Source organism: Vombatus ursinus, unplaced genomic scaffold (genome assembly GCF_900497805.2).
Source record: "Vombatus ursinus unplaced genomic scaffold, bare-nosed wombat genome assembly UNPS02014779.1, whole genome shotgun sequence".
NCBI lineage: Eukaryota > Metazoa > Chordata > Mammalia > Diprotodontia > Vombatidae > Vombatus > Vombatus ursinus.
The window spans coordinates 7,159,404-7,187,024 of NW_020954557.1; the positions used below are offsets into that span (position 1 = coordinate 7,159,404).

Genomic DNA, 27,621 nt, shown 5'->3' on the forward strand with positions numbered 1-27,621 from the left:
ATGAAATATGTTTTGCATGACCTCACATGTATAACAGAAAACAAAGTGCTTGCCTTCTCAGGAGGGAGGACCAGGAGGGAAGGAGAAAATTTGGAACACAAAAAGGTAAAAATGATTGTTAATTTTTCCATGTAATTATGAAATATTTAACAAAATAAATAAAAGAAACAAAAATAGAAAAAACAAACAAAAATAATATATCTCCTACCCATAGCTAGAACTTTCATGCCATTTAGCACAGTGCTCATTTTTATAGAGAAAGAAAATAAGGTCAGAGAAGTGACTTTGTCAGGATCACTATGGAGCTGGGGCTTAAAACCTGATCTTCTGGTTCCCAGCCCAGTGCTATTTCTATTTTATTTTTTCGCAGAGAGTTTTAATAGAGGCCCATGTCTGTGTTTTCCTCCAAGATGGGAAGCTATTAGTTTCAGGAGCTGTTGATGATCACATATTTGGAGTAGGAATTGTAGCTCAATGACTGATCTTTCTAAAGAATATGGATACAATGACATGGTAAAACAGGAAAGACTGGATTTGGATTCAGAAGATCCAAGTTCAAATCCAGGCTTCCTCCAAGTAAAACCCTTCTTAATTTTACAGGTAAAAGAAGCTGCCCCATGAAAATAATGGGGACACTTTAGGGAAGTCCTTTGAGGGGAGAGGGGAACACTTCAGGAAGGTAATGTTTCAAAAGGCCCATGAATTCTTGAGGGAGATTAAGAGGCACTTTAGTTAGGACAAAGCAGGGAAGTGAGGCAAGCCTCTGATTCTCTCATTGTTCTAGACTCCTCTCCCCCTGAAAAATGAGACTGCCCAAGCTACTTAAGCTTGAAGGGTGGGATAGAGTTGAGTTTAGAGTTAGGATGTGTCTAGAAATCTCTCTGTTGGCTCAGCTGTTTGCCATGTGTTATAAAATTAAGGGCCTCAGTTCTGAAAGGACCAGTGTTCCTACACCAGAGAAAAGCCACATTTCAACAATTCTGGGAATGAGGATAATTAACTTCTAGTATCTGCTCTGAAAATAACTCTAGATCACTCCTTCTGGTTCTAACAGTCTATGATTTTTCAAGGTTTGGGCTCTATTTGAATCCACTTCAATTCCAATAAAAGCTGAATGAGTCTTTCTTTGTGACCTTAAACAAAACACTTTCTCTCTCTGGGGCATGTGTTTTCTCTTCTGTAAAATTACTTAGTGGTTCTAGTTGATCTTTAAGGTCCCTTCTAGTTTGAACAGATTCTTTAGGGGTGTGGGAGGGATTGGTTTCAAATTCCTCTTCTTTTATCTCTTTATTCTTTTATCTCCTTCCACAAATGCATCAATTTGTTATAAAGGTTACTGCTCCACCAACATTCTCTAGTAACCCAGGTTTCTTGGATATGAAGTATAGGGTAGTTGTTTTCTGTCCAATTCCTCTCTCCACTCCCACCCCCAGGAATCCCAAAATGTAATCACGGAAAGTAAGGAACAGATAACAAGGTGTCAAACTAATTGTAAGTATGTGTCTATACCCTGTATTTCTTTACTTTATAAAAGTAAATTCTCACAGTGTATCCCATTAGCATAGCCTGGTCTTATTTAGATGAAAGGCTAGAAGCAGATACTCATATCAATGTTCAATCTGTTCTGCAGTGATCCCATGAGTTTCCAGTAAATGGAATAACTAAAATTTAGAGGTTGTCTCCAGGGCATCAAAACATCCAGATGAAAAGAAAACAGGCATATAACCATTTACTAAATTCCAAACATTCAGGTTTGGAAACATATGGATGTCTCCACTTTACTCCATGAGATTTTCATATTTTATATATATATATATATATATATATATAATATATATGTGTGTGTGTGTGTGTGTGTATGTATATATATAGACACAGAGTACTATGAATTGTATAAAATAAAATCTAAATGTAAAATACCCTAAACCATTTCACCAATGATTTCACAGAAACAGGAAATAGTTAAAATCTATAGTAGTCTACACTGAAATAGTTATACCAATGTTTTACTCCCATAATCACTGTGATATAAACCTTTGTCTTTATCTTCACAAATAAAGCCTTAGTTTATTTTAAAATCACCTTTCCCCTTCAATTCTAATATTCCCCATTCCATTCTCAGGTTCTAAATCCCTGCCTTTACTATCAAGGCTTCTTTTAGTCCCTTTAATTATGCTTTCCTTTGTACAAACTTTTCCACTAGCTGCCTGTAGCTTTCCTCATTAAAGCAGAACATTTTCATTATCTTGAAAGCTTTTCAGCACTCTCTTCTTCTTTGCATGTCTTTTCTCATCTCTTTTCTCCACCCCTACATTCTGCTGCTGATGAATCAAGTATACCACCGATATAGCTTTTATATCTTATTCCAAGCTACCTTCCATGACCTCTTCTACTTTGCCCATTATTTATGACTTCACTCAGTTCCTTCATCTGCCCACCTGACATGGTTTTTCCACTGAAATCTCTCATCAGTGACTGCACTGCCATCCTGTTAATTTATATTCATCTAATCATAGTTAATTGCATGCCAGAAAGAAGTCTAAAATTCCACCAGAGACCAGGTTCCCAAAGTAAGTGAGTTCTTCCCCTGGGTATAAATTTATCATTTAAGGAGATACATCAACATTCTTCAGGCTACTAAGGCATGTGAGTAATAATATGCTCAATTTAAACTATGCCTAGATGACAAAAATAATCCTATTAACACATGGTCATTTATTTATTTTGGTTATTTATATTGGCCTTCAAATGAAACTGACACTCCTGTACAAGTATAATGATGGTAGTGATCTTTCCCTCACACCTCTTCAAGGTGATCTGTCACACTCTCCTCAGCCACAATCATAGTGATCTCAAGGTCTCAGGTCTTTTCCATAAAAGGAGACAGGAGTAATATGTATGGCCTTAATCATTGTATTCTTCTTTATTATATATGTACTCTGAAATTATCTCAGCATACTTAACACTAACACATTTCTTTTTAATTTGAGCAAATATTTGAATTTTTGCTATGGTAGCATGAGCTTTTGGTTGCCAGGTTCATCCTTAAATTTTCATTCTTTTCCACTCTTCCAACATCCATAGAGTTGTCAAGTCTTCTCAGTGCACCTACCCACTTCTTTCCTTTCCAAACATCTCAGGTCTAACTCCTTCACAACAATTCATGCATGGCTAGCAGTTGGTGTTCTGTTCTCCCCATAAAAATAATTTTATAATTACTTTGCATTTGATATGTATTTATCTACATGTCTACATATGATTGCAATGAAAAAACTTCTTAAAGACAGAAAATTTCATTTTTCTCATCTTATTTCCCAACACTCAGCAGTGGTAGATAGTTAAGAAATGCTTATTGAATTGAATCAACATGAAATGAAATAAAATAAATTGATTGCCTTCTCCCTAAGTTGATGTGGAAAATTTATAGACAGGCCACAGAGAATGTATTTTTTGGAGCTTCTAAAAATCACAATTTCATCACGGACTGATTTAGTGGCCTTACTATTTATCACTGGAAATCTTATGACTTAATCAGTAAGAGATTAGTTCCTTGAGGAAAAGGTACCCTAACCTAATGACAGGAAGTAAAAAGGTCACCAGGGTTGGGGAAATATTTCTATGATCTATCAACAAGTAAAATTAAAGTAACTGACCATGCTAAAGTCCACAGTTGTCATTTTGTAAGTAGAACAAAACAAAACCATAAACTCTCTATATATACTTACCTCTAAAGAGAAAGGATAAATTTCCACAAAAAAGTTATCTGATACTGCAACCATCTGATCATTTTCTAGAGCTATAAAATCTGCTGGGAGAGCTTTACAATCTAGTAAGATCAGCAGAGTCACTGTGTTTCAGACATTAATATCCTGTTTCTACACTTAGTAGCTCAATGACCATAAGCAAGTTCCTTCACCCTATTTTCTCAGCTGGAAAACAGTGATAATGCTATTTTCTACACAGGTTCAGTCACTATCCTTATTTTTTCTATTGTCATAATTGTTATTATTATGTTAAATAATGTAATTTAACCATCCCAGCTAGTTATCTTTTAGAAAGCTATCTATGATAGGTATTTCAACTCCCTATCCACTCACTACCTACTGAACCCTTTGTGGTCTTCTCTAACTTAATCATTCAAATAAAACTGCTCTTGATATATTAACAATGATTTCTTAATTACAAAATCTATTGGCCTTTTCTCAGTCCACATATGTTGGACCCTCTGTGGTCTTTCTCACTGTTGATCACTTTATCCTCCTTTACATACTCTCCTCTCTAGGTTTTCATGATACTTCTATCTCCTAGTTTTCCTCCTACATGTCTAACATCCCCTCAATCTGCTTTGCTGGATCTTCCTCCAAGTCATATTGACTACATCTTGGTATGCCTCATGACTCTCCCCCAGACCCTTTTCTCTTCTCCCTTTATATATGTCACTTGGCAATCTCATGGTTTCAATTACTATCTCGATGCAAATTTTTATCACGTTTATTTGTGTAGCCCTAACCTTTTTTTTTTTTTTTTTGGTTAGGCAGTGGGGTTAAGTGACTTGCCCAGGGTCACACAGCTAGTAAGTGTTATGTGTCTGAGGCCGGATTTGAACTCAGGTCCTCCTGAATCCAGGGCCAGTGCTCTATCCACTGTGCCACCTAGATGCCCCAGCCCTACCTAACCTTCTTGACCTCCAGTCTCATATCGTCAATTGCTTAGTGGAAATCTTGAATTTGATGTTCTGTAGATATCTTAAACTCAATAAGCTCAAAACAGAACTCATGGTCTTTCCCTCCAAATCATACCCACTTCACAGTTTTCCTATTACTCTTGAGAGCTATATTAACCTCTTAGTAATCTGGCTTGAATTCTTGGTATCATCTCTGTGTCTTCACTCACATTCATTATCTATATCTATTCTCTTGCCAAGTCTTGTCCTTTCTACTTTTACAAAATCTCTCATTCATATTCCTTTCTTTCCATTCACATAGCTATCATTCTGATTCAAGTTTTCATCACCTCACATCTTGGGTATTGCAATAGTCTTTTGGTTGTTCTTCCTACCTCAAAGTCTCTCCCCACTCCAGTACAACCTCCTAAAAAAGTAGCATCTGATACTGCTACTCTTCTATTCAATAAACTTCAGTTATACCCTATTACTTTGAGATCAAATATGAAGTTTTCTATTTATCTTTTAAATCCTCTCACAACCTGGCTTCTTCCTCCATTTCTCATCCTTTCACACTTTGTGTCTTTTTTTGTACTCTATGATCATGTAGACTTCTTGCAGTTTGTCAAACATGATAGTCCATCTTCTGACTCCCTGACATTTCACTGAATGTCCTCCATGTTTATAATATTCTCCCTTCTAATCACTACCTCCTAGATTCCCTAACTTCCTCCAAAACTCAGCTCAAATCCTAGCTCAGAAGAGGCCTTTCTTGATCTGGTCCCATCTCCTGCCCCTTCCCACTCCACCCCAAACCCTTCTCCCATGTTACAGACTCTCCTCTGAGATTACCTCCCATTTATTCTGTATATCCCATGCACGTACATAACTGTTTGTTTATTGTCTCCCCTATTACTATATGAAATCCTGGAGGCAAGAATTATTGTTTTGTGTCTCTTAGTATCCCTAGTGTTCACAGTGCCAGGCACATAGTGAACATTTAACATATACTTAGCAACTGATTGACTGATTAAAAGACTACAGTCTCTATAGAAAAAACAATAATAACAACCCTTCCAGTAGAGAAAGAGCAACCAATCTGATTATTCACAGAATGGCAAGCTTACCACATGACAAAGGTAATGCCAATAGAAAAGTGTGCAATGGGGGTGGATGGACTGGGATGAGGAGGGAGTGATCTGAAAGGTATTGAGACTCCACTAGATAGGGAAAAAATCTTTATATATGGATTATAAATGAGATTAGGAAGTAGGGCACTGGGAAACTGAGAGCAAGGAGGTTCGACATAGCATAGTGAAAATAGCACAGCAGTAAGAATAAGGACATCTGAGTTCTATTCCTAGCTCTGTTACTAGCAAAGTAAGAGGGCAAATCACTTCAATAGTTTGAACCCGAATTTTCTCATATGCAAAACAAAGTAGTTGGATCTCAAAGGTCCCTTCTACCTGAAACATTTTAGGTTCTATCATGGCCTGTTTGTTACTAAATGATTGATTTTTTTCCTACTTGCAGCCACTTTGCTTGCAGTAGAGTGGTGATGGGAATACAGGATAATAACAAGCATGTATATAGTACTTTGAGGTTTTCCAAACACTATACATGTTATCTCATTTGATCTTCACAATACCCTATAAGTGAGGGGCTGCTATTGTTCCCATTTTATAGATGAGGAAACTCAAGCTGAGAGGGGTTAAAGTATTTGCCCAGAGTCACACAGCCAGGGTCTGAGGAGGGATTTGAACTCATGTCTTCCTTAATCCAACACCAATGCTCTATCCAACATCCTCAATTTAGCTCTAGATCTTCAGTTTCAGACCAGTATGCTTACATCCACTAAGTGAATGAATGCCCTGTTCCTTTCCTACTCCTAAAGGAGGGACTATAAATATACTGTACTATCATGTGGGAAGATGTTTCTAGGTTGGCAGGTGGGTGCTCTAGTCAAGAAAAATGTGACAATTACATAAAATAACTCAAGCCTTTCATTCTATAAACATCTATGACACAAGACTTACATAAGAATTTAAGTGACTATTATCTTTCTCTCTCTTTCCCTTCATTCCTTGCTTACTTTCTTTTTTTTTCTTTCTTTCAAAGAATTAAGCTGTTTCAACAAACCTACAGGGATGCTTTGTCACCACTAATTAATGATGAGGCTAAGTATTTGATGACTTCTCAGAGCAATTTAGCTAAAATTTAATTCAAATGATTTTAATTAATAAACTGATTTTATCCTTTAAAATTTTACTTACATTCATATTAAAAATATACAGTATAACAATGCCAGATTTTATTTTATCCATTGAAATACATATGAAATAAAATAGATAACATCTTTTTTCAATTTCTAAAGATTATGATATTCAAAAATTAAAAACATTTTTTAAAAAATTTACTTCACACAAAATAAAATGAAAATATTTAAAGTATCTAAAAATCAAATATCACATTTAGAAACTTCAGAAGTTTGCAAAAAATTTTTTTATTTAGAGGCCAGAAAATCAAAATCATCAAGACCTTTTGGCAAGATTAATGCATCACTTGTCAGTCAATCAATAATTCAATAAACATTTATTACATGCCTACTATGGGCCATGCACTATACACTGAGGATATAAAAAGAGGCAAAAGAGAGTCCTAGCCTTCAATAAGTTCATGATCTAATGGAAGAGACAAGATACCAACAAATATATACAAAGCTACAGAATAAATAGTAAATAATTAATGGAGGGAAGGCAGTAGAATTAAAAGGAGGTAGGAAAGACAGTGTAAAAAATGGGAGTTTAGTTGGGACTTAAAGGAAATTAGATAAATAAGTAGTCACAGTTGAGGAGGATGAGCATTCCTGGCATGGAGAACAGACAGAGAAAATCCCCAGAGCCAAGAGATTTATTGTCTTGTTTTTGGAACAGCCAGGAGGTCACTGTCACTGGATTGAAGAATATGATTTGGGGAGTAACATGTAAGAAGATAAGAAAGGTGGGAGGAGGTTAGGTATAAATGACCTTTGAATGCCAAACAGAATTTTGCATTTGATCCTGGAGATTATAGGGAGCCCTGGAATTTATTGAGTGGGGGAGGGGATATGATCAGACTTGTGTTCTAGAAAAATCACTTTGATCGCTAAATGGAGGATTGATTTTAGTAGGGTAGACTTGAAATGGGCAGACTCATATATAATATTTATTAAAATATTTTTTAAAAATTCTTGCCTCTAATGGACTGAAAAGGAAATGATGTATACTATCTACCTATCATTTCTCCCTCTTTTTCTTATATAGTTTTCAAATCATATGTGTTTCCTGGGAGCAATAAATGTATTAATTATATGCAAATACCATGATCTTTTTTTTTATTTAGCCAAGGAGAAACTGAGATAAGAATTGCCTGAAGGAAGAGTCAGAAACCTGAAAAATATAAGCAGACCCAATGCAAATTTCCAAGGTCATAACAAATTTATGTAGGCCTAATAATAACTTCTGCAAAATTATATGCAAGGATGGAGGAATAACTATTCACATTTTGTACCTTAGGGATATATTATCTAGGAGATCTATGTGTCCTGAAAATAAAGTACACTATATTTTATGCATCATGTCTTATTTGACTACAGACAAAATTATCATCTGCATATACTAGAAACTTCTATAATCAGCTCAGAGTAATTATATTATTATTCATATATCATCATGCATCTGGTCTATCTAACCTGTAGGAGTTAAGCCATGATAAAAGGTGCAATAAAATATTAGAAAACCCTGGTTGAACATTGAACCCCATAATTCACCCAAACTTATTTTTGATTTATCCTTTGTCAGACTTATTCGAAACCAAATATAGTCCCCAACAACGAAAGATCAAATGCAGTATTTTTTTTACTCATTTAATGAACATCTCCCTAATATGCAAGGCACTGTTAGGAACTATGAACAACCTTTTTTTTTTTTTATTGATTTTGCATCTTCCAATGCAAGTCTATATTTAGCTCTAGACCTCAAAAGTTTCAGCCCAGTGTTCATTCCTATATCTACTAAGAAAATGTCTTGCTTGTTTATTGACCCTCAAAGATGGAATGATAAAGGATCAAAGACGCAGTGTAGAGGCAACATATGGGTCAGAAATATCAAAATGGGAACACATAAATCTGTATCAATATGACTACTTGTATCAATAACTACTTGAAGGACCAGCTGCATTCCAGGTGGCCTTAAAAAAGCGCAAATTCTCAGAAAGGAGCTATCTCTGACAGCTGAGAAGAGCAAGTTATGGAAGACTCAATTTCTTTGTTTTCTTTTTCTTTTTTTTTTTTTTGGCAATTGGGGTTAAGTGACTTGCCCAGGGTCACACAGCTAGTAAGTGTCAAGTGTTTGGTCTGAGGCCGGATTTGAACTCAGGTCCTCCTGATCTCAGGGCCAGTGCTCTATCCACTGCACCACCTAGCTGCCCCAACTGTATTTCTTTCTTGTCCAGACTGGAAGTGCAGCTATACCTACTTAACAGGGTTGTTGTGAGAAGCAAATGAGACAATATTTGTAAAGAGTTTAGCACAATGCCTGGAATATAGTATGCACTTAATAAATGCTTGTCTCATCCCCCCTTCCCTAACTCACAGGCCTTATCCCACTATAGATCAGCACACAACTTCTGACCTTATTTTTTTGAGAATGAAAAGACCTTACCAATCTTACACATGTCCCTCATTTCACCACTGAAGAAACTGAGGTCAAGAAAGGTTAAATGTCTAACCCATAAGAGATAGGCAGAAGGCAGTTAATCAACAAACATTAAGTACCTACTAAGTGCAAGATAACTGTACTAAACACCACAGATACCTGGTCTCTTGATTCCCATTTCAATGTTCTTTCCTGCATACTATACTGTCTGTGCACATGTAATGTCAACAATAATATACAATGCAATAATATTATAGTAGGAGGAAGTATGCTAAATAAGATACAAGTATAGAAAATCAAAATATAACCTTAAAGGTGTACTTTTTGTTTATTCAAACAATCAATGCTGTTTCCTTTTTAAAAAAGTTGTTTTTTAATGCAAAAAAAAGTCTACTAAATTCAAATGCAAGGTAAAAAACACTCATTAATTGAGCTTGAAAATTAAATAATGGATTTTAGTCTATGGAAAAGATTTAGTTATAAGTTAAGATTTAAAACAGAAAATTAAGGATTAAATTCAATGAAGTGACATTGGTTTTCCTGCCCTTATAGGAAATCCTGTCATATTTCTGCTGAGTCTGATTCTGGTATTTTTGGTGACTGAGCTAAATGGCTCAGTTCAATAAATGACAAAGTGGTCATTCCAAACGGATGAGCTCTATCACAAAGTATTTCTACTTTCATCCAAGTGAATGACTCAAGTGATTCCAACCAAAATGCAGGGAGGGCTGATTTATTCTAAAACATTACACATAGATCAGCAAATCAATCCACATATTCATTTATCAAAAGCTGATGGATTCATCAAGTTCCCCTCTCTGAATAATCTCAGGAAAAAGGCATAAAAATGTTTATATACCAGCTAAATTAGTCTTGGCTCCATCATTTCTTCTTTTTAAGTAACTTTTCAATTCTGCAAGCTGTTCAAGAATGACAATTATTGAGTTTTCTTGTTCATATTGGTTCTACCCTTAGGAGAAAGTGAGTATGTACAGCATTGTAGTGTAATGCAGAAAGTGAATATTCAAAAATTTAGTATACTAAGATGAACTTTTTAAAAAGTTATTTACTCATTTTTCAATGTCATCAGTTTATTTAAATCATTCAGGTTGGAGTTGTTTAATTGTACCCTTTATTTTTTCACCTCATTTTTATTTCTTCTTCTAGTTAGCTATTAATTTAGATCTTTTAATAAGATGCTTGTCTGACACAAACAACTGATTTGAGACTGATCCTTACATCAGAAATCAAATATATATTTTTAATTTTATAATAACAATTCATTATTTATTATGTTATTTGGTGCTCACAAAGCCCAATCCCTTGTAGTTTTTATATTCTCAATAAAAGTATTCATGACCTATAGAATGAAGCTTACATATTCCTCAATGTTTTGGCCATTCTCATTTTTTTTTCCTCCTGAGCCTTGTTTTCCAATATATTTTTCAATATCTCTTCTAGGCCTGCATTTGCACTGAAGTCATTTAGTATGAAAGTGTACATCCTTGCATCCTTCAATGATTGAGACCAATAAGCTGTTCTCAGTTATATGTGAAAGGTCTTGGAGAATGGGCAACATATTCTAGGACTGGAGAAGAGATCTGATTTTCAAGAAGAGGAAGACATCACAAACTAGAGACAAGTAATACTTTCAATTCCTAGAAAAATTCTATTACAGATCAATAAAAATATAGTGAATGAACACTCAAAAAAAATTGGTAATTGCTAAAAGTCAGCATGGAACCATCAAGAACAGGTCATTACAGACTAAACTTATTTCTGTTTTTGATAGGATTACTAATTATTTTTTGTCTTTGAACTATAAAAGTTTATTTGCATGGACAATGCAATCAGTTTTTGTGACAATGTAAATAAAAGAAACTATATAAATACGACATATATTTCATGAATTACCTACAACATCTGGATAAAGGTGCAAACTGATTTCATAGACCAAATAAACCTTGCTCTATAAACATAGTTGGAAAATACAGTATTTTTACTTCTAGAGAAAGAAAGCCAGCAAACAGGCTTGTGGCTTGCACACAGCTGAGTATGCAGAACCAGTAGGGGCAGCCACCCCCTCCATTTCCCCACCCACCCACCCCCCCAATCCTATGGCTGGGCCTCCAAGTCATTCTTATTCAAAGCCAGTTCACCTTTTCATTTTTCTGGAGATATCCAGGATTTTGTCCAGGCTCTGCTGCACCTTGGGCCTCAGGGATGTCTTACACCTTAGGCCTGAGGTTGGGGTAGGGATTCAATATCCCTTAGCTTTTGCTACATCTAAGCTGTAGGGGCTAACAGCCTTCACTAAAAAGGTGACACAGCACTGTCAAACATGCAAGTGTAAAAGATCCTACAGACATGCACTGTATGCAGACTGGAGAGGAATCTTGGAGCTCCCAAGGGGCACTAAGTATTAATCTTATTCAGTATCACTATATCATGAAGAGATTAGTAAAGACTAATGGGTTACTGGATGTTGAGGGAAAAGATAGAAACTGACTGGACTTGTGAATTTAGCCACATGACATTTGGTTTAGCCTGGGAAGATACAGGTTCTAGGCACTCAACAGAACTCTAGAAAAGGAAAACTCAGGACCATGACATCCTATCAAATTTGAAGAACAAAAGAAAAGAAAAGAAAAAAATGCAAGGGAATCTGTGACACAAGGTGATGGAGATTCAACATGGTGCAACTTCACTTAAAATTTACCAAAGGATTTTTTCTCCATAAAAAAAAAGGAAAAATGAGGCGGCCAAGAAAGCCCCTGACATGTCTTCCTTGGGCTCAGTTTTTCCTCTATTGCTCTCCAGCACCTCAGATCAGGCAGGCCACAGCAGTGATGAGCGCAGCTCCTTTCCCACTGCCATAGGATTACTAAATTGATAGATCAGGATAGTGTTGTGGATTAATTTACCTAGATTTCTGCAAAGCATTTGGTAATGTACTGTAAAACATTCTTGTGTAAGATATGGAGAGATGTTGGCTAGATAATGATACATTTAAATGGATTCAGAAGTGGCTGAAAGGCCAGATTTAAAATGTATTGTGTTAAAGTGTATTATGCCAACTCAGGAAATCTTAGGTTGAGTGCTACAGATCTTGTATTTGGCCTTGTGTGATTTAATATTTTATCAGGGACTTTGAAAAAGGCACAGATGGCATGATTTTCAAATATGTAAATAACAAAAAAATGAAGAAATCACTTTTTGATGAGTGAGGATCCAAAAACCACTGCAATATTGGATTATATTAATAGAGACAGGGTTTCTAAGACTAAACTGATGATAACCTTTGAATACTCTGTCATAATCAGGCCACATGTTGAGTATTATATTCTGTTCTGGGCATTACAGTTTCTAAAAGATGCTAATAAGTTGATCAATCTCTCAATGAGGAAGGATTGTGGAGTGCATGAGTCTATGCTATATGAGGATGAATTGAAGGAACCAGTGATGGGCATCACAGAGATGACTTAAAGGCTCAAGATAGCTGTATTAATGTATATAGCATGTGGAGGGATGCAATATAGGAAAGTAACTATACTTTCTCTGTTTGACCTCAGAGAGCAGTACCAGGTAAACTAAATTAAAAAAAAGAAGTAAATTCAGTCTTGATGATGGCCTTACAATTAGAGAATTGCAAAAGTGGATCAGAACACCTAGGAAGGAAATACATTGGACATTTTTAAGCAGAATCTGTAAAATCATTTCTTAGGGGTTCCTTTAAAGGTATGGATTGGACTAGATTGATAATCAGACTTCTTCCAACAACAAAATTCTGAGATATGTACATGCACATATACATACAAATTTTGTGCCTGTGTTCATGTATGTATATGTTGTATATGTGTGTACATATGCATAAGTGTGTATATACACACATACACACATGCACAATGAATCAATGAACCATTGAAGCATCTAAGGAAGCTAATGTCCTACACAATGTTGGTAATCTCCACACATGCAAAGTATATAAACCCAATTCTATTTTGAACTACATTTTCATTAGTAAGCAATCTTAGAAATTAAAACAATTTATCAAAAGAGTAAATAATTTATAGGATTTTTTTCAAATAATGCTATTTATTTGATATTTGCAATTACTTCCCTTTTGGACAAAACTTTAAAAGTAAATCCAATGGTATCTATGAAGTAGAGGGTTTTCAAAGGAAATTAAAAATGTACAGATGGTTTCAGGTAGTATATTTAAATTATTTGGGTAGAATGTTAGGCATCATTAAGTACTTTTGGAAAACCCGTTTTTTAAGTATATTTCACAAACATTGTTACAGGTATTAAAATATAAACATTAATAAAAACACCTCCATCAGAGGAAAGGTTAGAATCTTTCATGTAAATGAATCTCCTCATGTCTTTATTTCTAGTTATAGAATCTTCTATTTCTATATATATCTAATATGTTGTTTATATATTATCCTTAGTCATTAAAGCAGGTCCTTTGGTGAAATCATTTTATTATTCTACTAAAATGTTTGGTTGTTACTTTATATTCTTGAAAGTATTATAAATTATTTATCTTTCAAATATTTATATACATAAAGCATTTCAGAAATTCATACTTAACTTTAAATTAAAAATAATTTAGATCTCCAAGAGATTTTACGCATTATCTCATCTTATTGCTTCATGTTACATATAAGAAAAATGAGACCTAAAAAGGTGGGTGCTGAAAAGGTGCATTTTGTCAGTTTGTGACAATAAGGTAAGAAATGACTTAACTTGAATTACTGAATTTTTCTTGTAATGCTGTTTCTTCCTAAGTTGGCACCATTTTAGGAAGCTGGATATTTCATCATATTTTGCTACCTTTTAATTAAAAAAAAAGAATCTTCATATTTAGAACACTTACCCCTTAATGCAGGCAGCAGGTACCTCTCTTTCTTGTCATCACATTTGTTACATTCACTAAAGTACTGGAGTAAAAAGACATCGACAAGAACCCACATTAGGGAAGTGGCTAAAGCCACTTTGCAGTAAACAAATCTCCTCATGGCTCTCCTTGATTTCTAGTTAACACACAAAATAAGGGCAGCTGCTACTGTGTTGAATCCAAGCCACAGAGATAAAGATCCAGCATGAAAGCAGGGGCATCCCACTGTAATGAAAAGAGAAATTTGATTTACTGTGGACTCTGTTTTTTTGTGTTTTTGAAGTTGCAAAATAGTCACATATTCAAGGTCCCCAAACACTACATTACAAAGAGGTATTCAGATTTTTAACTTTTAAATATTAAATCACGAATCCAATTAAATGAGATTTACAAGTATCCTAGAAGTCTGAATTTCTAACATCATCTGATTCTAAATTTATCTCTGTACATCTGTGAATCTAGCTAATTCACTTCAATTATCTCTATTTTTTGATCTTTTAAATGTGATTAAAAAACTACAATGAACTGTAAATAAAATATCCATAGTAGTAGCTGACACAATGTTAGATTTTTTTTTTTAAATTCTGGCTTTTTGATGGAGGCACAACATAATCATGCAAAGTAATCCAAATTACCTTCTGCTCCTTTTCTGACATACACTCCTATTTGCTGAGATAAACATAATACATTTTTTCTAATCTTAAGTTTTTTTTTTATTTTTTTAACACTTAGGTTGTTTTTTTTTAACCTGTGAGGAGTGTTTGTGTGTCTAAATGCACAGACATTCAGAATGACTTACAGTAGTTCAAAAAATGACATGAATAAACACTCACTGGTTGTACAGTAAATGACTCAAAAAATTAAAACTCAATCATAGCACTTATTGTATCTAAAAGACTCTTTACAATTGTTTTGCAAATTTCTTTGTGCAAGGTAGATATGTAATTCATTTGTTGAAAGATATATCAAATAGAGTTAAATATAAAGACACTAGGAATATTTCACAGATCTTTGTCTCAGAATGGAAAAATTAAGTTTTGATTTCATGAGGCATAACATCTTTAAAACCCAATCTCTGAAGAAATGGTAGGTGACTTATCATGCAGCAACACAAAACTGTCACAACCTACTTAGTCTAGTGCGCATTTCAGAAAACTTTGCAAAAGGCTCACAGTTAACAAAATACATAAGAATGTATTATGCGAATTCTAATTCTGATAAAATTTATAAACAAGTTGACTATCATTGATGAAGAATGTAGCAATGTCCAGGGTTTCAAATGCATGGAATTGTTTCTTTTTAAATTATGATTTGGGGACTTCTAGGGGCAGAATCAAGATGGTGGAGGAGAGAGAGCATTCAACGGTCTCCCAACATTCCCCTCTAAACAACTTTTAAAGAAAGCCTCAAAGCAAATTTTGGAGTGGCAGAGTCAATAAAAGGTCAATGATGGGACTAAGTGGTAGAGACAGAAGCAACAACAGCTTTAGAAGCTCTCAAGCCAAAGACAAAAAAGGGACTTCACAACTGGTCAGAAAAAATTACAGGGTACTGCAGTACTAGCACTGGACTTGAGACCTGATGCTGTTTAACAATTCCATTGCTTATATCTACTTATGGGTCAGAGTTCAAGGGCAGAGAGGAGTAGTTTCAGTCAAATGAGAGTGAAAGTCCTGAGAGGCATTATCACTTTCAAGCCCACGAGATCAGAGACCTAGAACAATAGCACCATTTCTGCTTACAAGGGAGAAGAGATTCTAAAGAACAATGTTGATTGCAATCCCAAGGGATCAGTAGACCTTCCTGTGAAAGGACCAGGGAGTAAACCAAGAGAACAGTGACCATATCTCTCCTCAGGTCACACCATGTTGGAAGCACCAAAAAACTTCCAAATCCCCAGAACTAGCTCTAACAATAGCAGTGAGAAAAAGACTGAAAGTGTGAGCAAGAGAGAGTGAGAGCCCTTTATTCCACTTGTTGGGAACAGAGCCCAACATTAACATAAAGTTCCAAATTGAGAAACTGAATGGAAAAAAATAGCAAACAATAACAAAAAATAACCTGAGCATAAAAAGCTGCTATGGTGACAGGGAAAATTAAGATACCAACTCAGAAGAAAATGAAGTCAAAACAGCTACAAGCAAAGCCTCAAAATAAACTGTTAATTGGACATAAGACCAATAAGAACTCCTGGCAGAGCTAAAAAAAAGATTTTCAAAATCAAATATGAGAGCTAGGGGGAAAATTAGGTAAAGAAATGAAATTAAAGCAAGGAAATTATGAAAAGTAAAAAGAAAAGTAAATTAAGAGCTTTTTAAAAGAGGCATAAAAATACTGAAGAAAATAATACCTTAAAAAACAGAATTGGTCAAATAGAAATAGAGGTACAAAATTTAACTGGTGAATATAACTTCTTAAAAAAAGTTAAGATGAACAAATGGAAAAAGAGCTCACTGAAGAAATGATTACTTAAAATTAGAATTGGGCAAATGGAAATTAATAACTCCCCAAGATATCAAAAAACAACTAAAAACTAAAAGAATGGAAAAAATAGAAGATATTGTGAAATATCTCATTGGAAAAAACAACTGAACTGGAAAATGGATTGAGGTGTGATAATTCAAGTATTATTGAACTACCTGAAATCCATGATCAAAAAGAGTCTAGACATTATAGTTCAAGAAAATCAAGGAAGAATGACATGATATTCCAGAACCAGAAAGTAAAATAAAAATTGAACGAATTCACCAATCATCTCCTGAAAGAGATCCCAAAATGAAAACTCCTAGAAATATTATAACCAAACTCTAGAGTTCTCAGGTCAAGGAGAAAACATTTCAAGCAGTGGTCAGAAGCAAAAGAGACTTTAGAAGAAGGATAGGATAAAAAAAAATAGAGGATAAACAGAAGAAAATATGTGTAGATAAATGGATGGAGTAATCATAACTATGAACATAAATGAGATGAATTCACCTATAAAAATAAAAGCAGCAATCAGAATGGATTAGAAACTAGAATCTAACAATCCATTATGATTTTAGACTTTGTTTACTTTTAATCTAATGCTACTTTATAGTAAATTCCTACTGTTAAACCAAACAATTTACTTGATTCATTTTTTATTTCTATGCAGATGATTCTTAGATCTATTCATTTAGTCCTAATATCTCTCCTGACACACAATCTCACATTTTGAACAACTTATTGGTCATCTCAACATGTCCCAAACTGAACTCAAGATCTTTACCTAAAACCTTCTCCTCTTCCTAACTTTCTTGTTACTATTGAGGGCACTACCATCTTCCTAGTCATGCAGGCCCACAATCTTGGTAAAATCTTTGACTACTTATTATCTATCACTCCACCCAAATCCAATAGTTGTCAAGTCAGTGATTCTACCTTCATATTATCTTCCTTCTATTCCTCTAAAACTGCCACCACCCTGGTGCAGGCCCTTGCCATCTTACATCTGGACAACCATAGTAGCCTCAGGTCTCTTCAGTCCATCCTTCACTCAGATGTCAAATTGACTTTCCTAAAGAACAGCTCCAACCATGTTAGCCCTCTCTTAAGTAAACTCTATTGGCTCACTATTTCCACCAGGATCAAGTATAAAATCCTGCAATCTGACTTTTAAATTCTCTGATAACCTGGCCCATTCCTATATTTCTGGTCTTCTTACACTTTACTTGTTTCTACATACACTACAATCCAATAACACTGGCCTTGCTATTGCTTGAACATTATACTGTATATCCTGACTGAACTTTTCCCAATGTATGTTTCCCCTTATCTTGAATTCTCTCCCTCCTCAACTCTGCTTCCTGGATTCTCTAGCTTTCTCTAGCTAACATCCTACTTCTACATAAAACATTCTTGTCCTCACTTAATGCTGAGACTTTCTAATTTATCTTGCAAATTTCTTGTTTGTAAATAGTTTTTTTTTTTCAAGTTGTCTCACTCATTAGACTGTGAGATCCTTGAAGGAAGGGACTATTTTTGCCTTTATTTTGTATCTCCAGTACTTAGCATAGTGACTAGAACATAATAAGTACTTGAGGAACACTTAGTGACTTGACTAGTGCAATATCTCCATTCATACAAATAAATTAAAACAAAACACTTTGTCTGGATTTCATGAAAAAGTTTCCATCAAAGTCCTACTCTGATGCACCACAGAGGCACAGATGTAACTCCAGGTTTTCTAATAGTGTCATTAGAATTTTAACTCTGACAATTTCTTCCAAGCTGAAATGATTTTTGAATCAGGAACTCTATGTCTGCTATTCAGTGATTTTTACTGAATTCTGTGACATCTAGTTGCAGAAGTTTGGCCACAAGATGATGAATTTCTTTTTGGCCATAGAAAGTCACAAAGACTATCTAATGAACCACAATGATATCAAAATGTATGGCAGTTGAAGAAATGCTTATACTGTCCAAATCACAAAACCTTAGAGTATTTAAATATGATTGAAAGGAGATTAGTCTAAAAATTAAAATGGACAAAAAGCACATTTTCCAGACTATGACATGTAATTGATCAAGCAAACTGTTAAACTATTAGTGTGTGTATATGTATATGTGTTGTATGTCAGTGTGTGTGAGAGTCAGAGGGAGAGAAAGGGAGAGAGAGAGGGAGAGGGAGAGGGAGAGATTTGAAGAAGAATGAGCTAAGCTGATGACTATAGAGTAAGCAAAAATTAAGCAAACCTATATTTAAATTTAGGGAATTCAGCAGAGTTTTCAATGTATGCAAACTTCTCAATAAAAATAAATAAATAATCACAAATACATCTCAAAATCTCTCTTTAGGATAGGAATATTTTTTTTAATCTCACTATCTTCCTCTGAATATGAACCCACATCTTCTTTTACATCAAAGTACCTATCAATGGTTGGATTTTCCAAAGAAGAAATCAAAATTATTTATGGTCATATAAAAATGCTCTAAATCATTATTGATTACAGAAATGCAGATCAAAACAACCTCAAGATATCATTTTACACTTACCAGATTGGCTAAAATGATAAAAAGGGAAAGTGACAAATATTGGAGAGGATTTAGAAAAATTAATTCATTGTTGGTGGAATTGTGAGCTGATCCATCCATTTTGGAGAGCAATCTGGAATTATGCCCAAAGAGTTCTTAAAATACCTATACACTTTGTGAATAATAAGAGAACATTACATACAGTAACAGCAATATTGCCTTAAGAACAACTTTGAGCAAATAAGTTATTTTGTCTATTATAAATATGCAAATCAACTGTAAAGGACATATGTAAAAAGACATTATCTGCATCCAGGGAAAGAACTGATAAGTGGAAGTATGTATAGAATAATTTTACATATATGTATATATATATATTTTATATGTATATGTATGTGTATGTATGTATGACATTCATATATATATGTGTGTGTATATATGTGTATATATATATGTGTGTATATATATATATATATACATGTCTAATGATAGCCATCTCTGGGGCAGGGGGAGGGGAGAAAAAATGAAAACAATTACATGATTTTTTTTGTATATTTGAAAGGAATGGCAAGTTGTGCATAGTTGATTTGCAGTTTCATTTACAATGATTTTTTTTTAAATTGTACCATGTTATGGAAATGTTTGTTTTATTTGATAATTAAAAATAAAAAATTAAATATATTTTGATACAAATATTCTCTATGTGTTGCAATATGGCTGTTAATAGTAATAAAATAATAATAATAATAATAATAATAATAAAACATTGTGGATCTGAGTACCTAATATTATCCCCAAATAATCAATTACCAAATGTTCTAGACTTTACCTCTACAACATCAATTATTCCCTTCTATCTATTTCTACACACACTACCCTAGTTTAGGCACTGCTCAGTTCTTAGCTGTATAATGAATGTTATGGCTTCAGGCAATAAACATGGATAACTGCCAATTAAGTGTGAAGGATCATACTAATTCCTAGGAATACAAAGAAAGGTAAAAGGTAGTTCCTGCCCTCAAGGAACTCATAGTTTAAAGGTAGAGACAACAGTCAATCCACTATTTATAAACAAGCTATACACAATATAAGCTAGAAATAATCATGGGAAGAAAGGTGCTAGAATTAAAGAAGAGTAGGAAAGGCTTGTGCAGAACACAGAATTTTGCTGAGACATGAAGGAAGCCAAGGAAGCCAGGAGGCTTATATGAAAAGGAAGGAAGAATTCCAGGCATGTGAAACAGGTGGTGAAAATATTAGAAATAGGAAATGGAATGTCTTCTTCCAGGAGGCTACTTGCATGAAGGCCACTGTCACTGGATGACAGAGTACACAGTTGGTTGTAAAGAATAGGAAGAGGGGGTAGGGGAGGAATCTTATAACAGGCTTTTCATGCCAAACAGAAGACATTATATTTGATCCTGAACATGATAGGAAGGAAGAAAACAAGCATTTATTAAAAGCCTACTATGCACCAAGCATTATGCTAAGTGCTGCACAAATATTATGTCTTTAAATCCTCACAAGAACCTTGGAAGTTGCTATTATTATCCTCATTTTACATTTGAGAAAACTGAAGCAGACAGAGGTTAAATGGTTTTCCCTGAGCCCTATAGTTATGAAAGTGTCTGAGGTTGAATCTGAACTCAAGTATTCCTGATTCCAGGCCAAGTGCTCTATTGTACCACATAGATGCCATAATTAAGCCACTATCATCTGCCTAGTCATTAAGCTACTATTTCTAAAGCCTAGGTCTGACCATGTGACACTCACTGACTGAAGAAGCTTATTGGCTCCTTATTGCTAGTAGGATATCTTATCAATTTCCTGTTTAACATTTAAAGCTTTTCAAGATATGATCCCAATCTATCTTTCCAGAGTTATTTCACTTTATTCCCACTCATATGCTTTGTCAACTAAACTGGCCTACTAAGTGTTCTCCACATTTTATATTTAGCCTTCTGCCTCTGTGCTTCTGCACATGCATTTCCTCATACCTGCATAAAGTTATCCCTTCCACATGGCAACTTTCCCCATCATGATTTCAATATATTGCATTGGCATAAGAAATTAAATAGGGGTGGAGCCAAGATGTCAGAGGGAAAGCAATGACTGTCTTGAGCTCTCTCCCAAAGCCCTCCAAATACCTAAAAAAATGGCTGTAAACAAATTCTAAAGCAGCAGAACCCACAAAAAAACAGAAACAAATTTCCAGCCCAAGACAGCCTGGATGGTTGATCGGAAAGGCACATTGCGCCGGGTGGGGAGAGGAGTGCAGCTCGGCATGGGCACAGGCCGCAGCGAACAGTGAGCAGGCCTCAGAGGACTGAATCTCGGGCAGTTGTGGCAGTTTCCAGACTTCTCAACCCAGGAACACCAAAGACAACTTAGAAGGTGAGTGGGGAATGTCTGTGTCTGGGGTGAGAGAGGAGCTAGGTCTCAGCCACAAGTCTGACTGTGCCCGGGGCCAAGGCTTTTTCTTGAGCTTCTGGCCCACAGACTGAGGGGGAATCTAGTGGCTGATCAGAGTGGGACTGCAGGGATCTCTTTGCCAGTGCTGAGGCAGGAATCTCTTGCTTTACTGCTGCTAGGATCTGGGTCACAGTTCTGAGGGACAGTCCTGGGGCAAGGAGGAATGCTGGTGTGGTGGAGCTTGTTGTGGCTGTGGAGAGGAAACACCTTGCTCCTTATCATACCACCTTGGAAGAACTGAAAATTTACAGGTCCCTAGAAGTACCTCTGAAAACAGCTGTACAAACCCCCGAAGCTTGAGACAGTACACTCTTCACATTGGAAGCAGACTTTTACCTTAACAAAGAGTTTAAAACTCAAGTAATTGGTTGGGATCATGAGCAAACAGCTCAAAAAGAGTCAGACTATATTATCTTACTTTGGTGACAAAGAAGATCAAAACATACCACCAGAAGAAGACAACAAAGCCAAAGCTCCTACATCCAACGCCTCCAAGAAAAATATGAATCAGTCCCAGGCTTTGGAAGAGCTCAAAAGGGATTTGAGAAGCAAGTAAGAGAAGCAGAGGAAAAACTGAGAGTGATGCAAGAAAATCATGAAAAACAAGTCAGCAGCTTGCTAAGGGAGACCCAAAAAAATACTGAAGAAAATAACACCTCAAAAAATAGCCTAACCCAAATGGCAAAAGAGGTCCAATGAGGAGGAGAATGCCCTAAAAATCAAAATTGGCCAAATGGAGAGGGAAGTCCAAAAGCTTACTGATGAAAATATTTCCTTAAAAATTAGAATAGAGCAATTGGAAGCTAGTGACTTTATGAGAAATCAAGACACTGTAAAACAAATCCAAAAGAATGAAAAATTAGAAAACAATGTGAAATATCTCATTGGAAAAACAACTGACCTGGAAAATAGATCCAGGAGAGAGAATTTAAAAATTTTTGGACTATCTGAAAGCCATGATCAAAAAAAGAGCCTAGACATCATCTTTCAAGAAATGATCAAGAAAAACTGTCATGATATTTTAGAACCAAAAGGCAAAATAGAAATTGAAAGAATTCACCAATCTCCCCCTGAAAGAGATCCCCAAAGGAAAACTCCTAGGAATATTGTAGCCAAATTCCAGAGTTCCCAGGTCAAGGAGAAAATATTACAAGCAGCCAGAAAGAAACAATTTAAGTATTGAGGAAACACAATCAGGATAACACAAGATTTAGCTGCTTCTACATTAAGGGACAGCAGGGCATGGAATATAATATCCCGGAGAGCAAAGGAGATAAGATTACAACCAAGAATCACCTACCCAGCATAACTGAGTATAAACCTGCAGGGGGAAAAAATGGTAATTTAGAGAAAGAGAGGACTTTCAAGCATTCTTGATGAAAAGACCAGAGTTGAATAGAAAATTTGATTTTCAAATACAAGACTCAAGTGGAACATGAAGAGGTAAACAGGAAAGAGAATCATAAGAGACTTATTAAGGTTGAACTATTTACATTCCTGCATGGAAAGATGATATTTGTAACTCATGAGACCTTTGTCAGTATTAGGGTACTTGGAGGGGAAAAAATTATATGTACATATAGATATATATATATATATATAGATATAGATATAGATAAATAGAGGGCACAGGGTGAGTTGAAAATGAAGGGGTCATATCTGGAGAATAAAATTAAGGGGTGAGAGAGGAATATACTAGGAGAAGGAGAAAGGGAGAGGTAGAATGGAGTGAATTATCCCACAAGAAAAAAAAACAGAAAAGAAAAGGCTCTTACAGTGGAGGGGAAACAGGGGAAGGTGAGAGGGAATGAGTGAATCTTATTCTCATAGGATTTGACTTAAGGAGGGAATAACATACACACTCAATTGGGTGTGGAAATCTGTCTTACCCTACAGGAAATAGGGAGAGAAGGGGACAAGAGAGCAGGGGAATGATAGAGAGGAGGGCAGATTGGGAAAAGGAGTAATCAGAAGCAAATACTTCTGAGGAGGGATAGGGTCAAAAAAAAGAATAGAATAAATGGGTGGGTGGGATAGGATTAAGGGAAATAGAGTTAGTTTTTCACAGCATGTCTACTATGGAAGTGATTTGCATAACTGCACATATATAACTTATATTTAGTTGCTTGCCTTATCAATGAGGGTGTGTGGGGAGGGAGGAAGGGAGAAAATTTGAAACCCAAAATTTTAAAAACACATGTTTAAAAAAAACATTTTCACATGCAACTGGGAAATAAGAAATACAGGAAACGGGGTACAGAAATCCATCCTGCCCTACCGGAAAATTGAAGGGGAAGGGGATAAGAGAAGTGGGGGAGAGCTAGAAGAGAAGGTAGACTAGGGGAAGGAGTATTTAGAATGCATGCCATCTTGGGGTGGGGGGAGGGGCGAGATGGGGTGAAAATTTGGAACTCAAAATCTTGTGGAAGTAAATGTTGAAAACAAAAAAATAAATAAAAATTTAAAAAATAAAATAAAAAAATAAAAAAAGAAATGTGAAAAAAAGAAAAAGAAATTAAATAGGAACATTTGGGGAGTTTAGCAGAAGCTGCAGATGACACATAAAGGCCAGCACACAAAACAGAAAAATTTTAGAAATTTAAAAATGCATAAAATATGCATGTAGCATTACATTATATCAATATATTTTGTCTTTTAATACAATAAATATACACAATTTCTTTTTTACAGTTCAAATATGATCAGATACTTAACCCAAATTTTAAAATAAAATACTGTAAAAACCTCATAAAAGAAAAAGAAAAAAAAACTCAGGCTCCTTTTCTGGTATGAAGGGAAGGTCAAAAAATATTTATTCTGATTTTCTAGATCTTGGGGTCAGTGCACCTCTAACCCCTGTGATATGAAAAGGATAACTTTACTTCTCTCTCCTTATCTCTGCATCTTAGGGTTCCTAGAAGTGTTCAAGAATTGGATGTAGTGGGGGCAGCCAGGTGGCACAATGGATAGAGCTTCAGCCTTGGAGTCAGGAGGACCTGAGTTCAAATTCAGCCTCAGACACTTGATACTTACTAGTTGTGTGACTGTGGGCAAGTCACTTAACCCCAATTGCTTCACTCAAAAAAAAAAAAGAATTGGATGTAGTGCCATTTGCTTTAACAGACTTTTCAGGATTACCTTAGTTGTTAGCCCACCCTCCCAAATTAATTTATAATTACTTATTTGTGCTTATTGTTTCCTCTCTCTTCCTTCTTCCCTGCCCTGTAACAGTCTCTTTATGACATAGACACTTTTCTTTTTCTTTAAATCCTCAGCACTTGGAACAAAGATTGCCTGAAAGACCTCATCAAGGACAATTAGGACTATAAAAAAGTAAATTGTTCCTATAAACACAATGAGAGACAGAAGATGAAAAAGCCAAGTAGCATGAAGGTACCTCTGCAACATTAGATGAACAGAAAGAATATTTCTAGACAATTGGGTATGTTCTCTATGCAGAATTTATGGAAATTCATGAATAATATTTACATGGGCTGGTGAGGTGTTTTATCTGAATCTGAAAAGGAACTATTCACACCTGTGAAACCACAAATTCATCAAAGTTTCAAAGACAATATGGAGGAAAAGGGAAGTTGGTTATATCTTATTTCATAAAGATTATTTTTTTTACTTCTTAAATATAAGATGCTAATTAACTACATCCTATTATTCTTTGTTTTCTGAGTAATCCTTTTGAAGATATCATAGCTTCAAAACCTAAAAACACTAAGGAAGAGTAATTCTCAATAATATTATACTTGTTATGCATATGAATTCTAGATTTGGACCATGAAGTCAGTCTCATGGACAAATCTTTCCTAAATTTTAAATCCCTTCATAATTTACTGTCATGGAGAAAGTCCCTTGTGAAACTACAGTAGTTTCACTTATGAAAATGTAAACCCTAAGTTCAAGGGAAGACTCGTAATTAGAACACCTGTGGAAGTAGATCTGAGTTTTATTCCTCATTATGGCAGAACTAGGCATGGAGCTTGAATTATGTCACTCCACATCATTCCTTTTCAATTGACTGAAAACCAATGTGAGTAATATTCACTGTGTTTTCTACCTTAATCAAATGTCATAAGGATCAAAGGAGATTACTAGGTAAAGTAAAATTTTAAAGTACAAAGCATTATACTTTATTAAAATAAGAAAAATCAGAAATCATTCAATATTCAATATTAAAATTTAAAGATAGGTATATTTTATAATAAATGCTGAAAGGTTAAAGTCATTGATAATTTCATTTAGAATATTGTAAGAAGAAATTAAAAGTTAGAACTGCTATATAATTACTTTATAATTGCTTCAATATTTTTTTAATTTAATAAATCCATCAGTTTTCTATGTATAAAATTTTATAGTACTGAGAGAAAACCAACTTTCTTATTTGATACGAAAACAACCAGCTGTTTCATTCTTTAAAAGACATATTCATGAGGTTATCTTTCCATTCTGCCAGCTGACTCTTATATCCAGGATAGTTACTGTCATTTTTCCTAGAGAATAAAACAGGAATATTGCATATAGAATTTCAATATTATTCCTGCTTAAAAGAACAAATAATAAAAATGAGATCCAAAGTGTAACAAACACTATGGATCACATCAACCCAAATGTAATTTGTTTCTTTATCATTAAGATAACTAATACCTACATGCTTCTTTCATTTCAATATTCAAACCAAGAAATAAGCATTTATTAAACACTTACTATATACTAGGCACTATGCTAATCTCTGGGGATATATTCATGATTTCTGACTTTTATTTTGACTTATTCTTCCCAAGTCTCTGAAGCCAAAGAAACTCAAGCTTTATAAAGCTAGTAACTTACCAGATCTAAAAAGGATGTATAGAATCTACATAAACTACAAAATCTTCTATCTCAAAATACAGAATTATACCTCTGCCCCAATTTTCCTAGGTCTTGGTTATTTCATTCTTGTTTCCTAATGGGTCAGGAACATCTATATCCTCCAATAGAAAAAAAAATTTAAAAATGAGTTAATTGTGGTAAATATTTGGTGTTGTAACATGCAACTGATATAGTCAGTTTATGAACATGCACACACACACGCACACATATTTCTAGCTTTAGTGACAAGATGAAAAAATGTAGGTAAGGAGATTTGGATCTGGTTAAATAAATAGGACACAAATGGAGATGTACAATAAATATAGTTGCCTACAATTAACCACTTTATTTGGTCTTTGTGCACATCATATGTTCTTTTCAATGTGAATGATGAATGAAATTGAAGAGCATATTATGTATAGATTAGATGCTAAACTGAAAATTTACTATAAATATCTCTGCATTAACATAGTAAGTACAACATATGCCTTATTTGGAAGGATGAATATTGAGGACAAGCTCCAAATAAGTCTTCAATTTATAAAAATAATTCAACTTACAGTTGCTGTTTCAAAAATGTTCAATAACAGGTCATTTTCTTTTTCCAAAATGAATGATTGATTTTTAGATCTTTTTTTTTTGTACAATGGGGAAAATTGCTAAACTAGTTGTCAGATGAATTAGTTTTTGATACTGTTTCTTCTACTGCATGATCTGGGGCAAGCCACTTCGTATCTGTTAGCTTAGGTTTCCACATCTCTAAAAGAAGGTATTGGACTAGATGGTTTTGAACTCCCTTCCTGTTCAAAATCTATAATCTTAATGCAGAGATCAGCACTTTTGTGTTGAACAGAATGCAACAGAAAAAGGCACCAAGTACCCAGAGGCAGTCATTAACAAAAGATAGTAACAAACTTGCTGGGTGAAATAGGTCAAAATTCACTATTCCCTTCAGTCTGCTCCACCCATTCCAGTCTCTGATTTTCATAGAACACCAGAGAAAGCTTGAAAGCAATCTCTGTACCTAAGCTTCTTC

General features: G+C 34.8%; 1 protein-coding gene across 1 annotated transcript in view; it reads right to left on the minus strand.

The window, feature by feature from the left end:
- LOC114045873 (polypeptide N-acetylgalactosaminyltransferase 13) overlaps nt 1-27,621 on the minus strand; it is an 816,024-nt gene that overhangs the window by 697,414 nt on the left and 90,989 nt on the right. The window contains exon 2 of the mRNA XM_027866047.1: nt 14,240-14,485. Coding sequence (XP_027721848.1) covers nt 14,240-14,381 — 142 coding nt within the window. The 5' untranslated portion in view covers nt 14,382-14,485. The remainder of the gene's footprint in view (nt 1-14,239; nt 14,486-27,621) is intronic.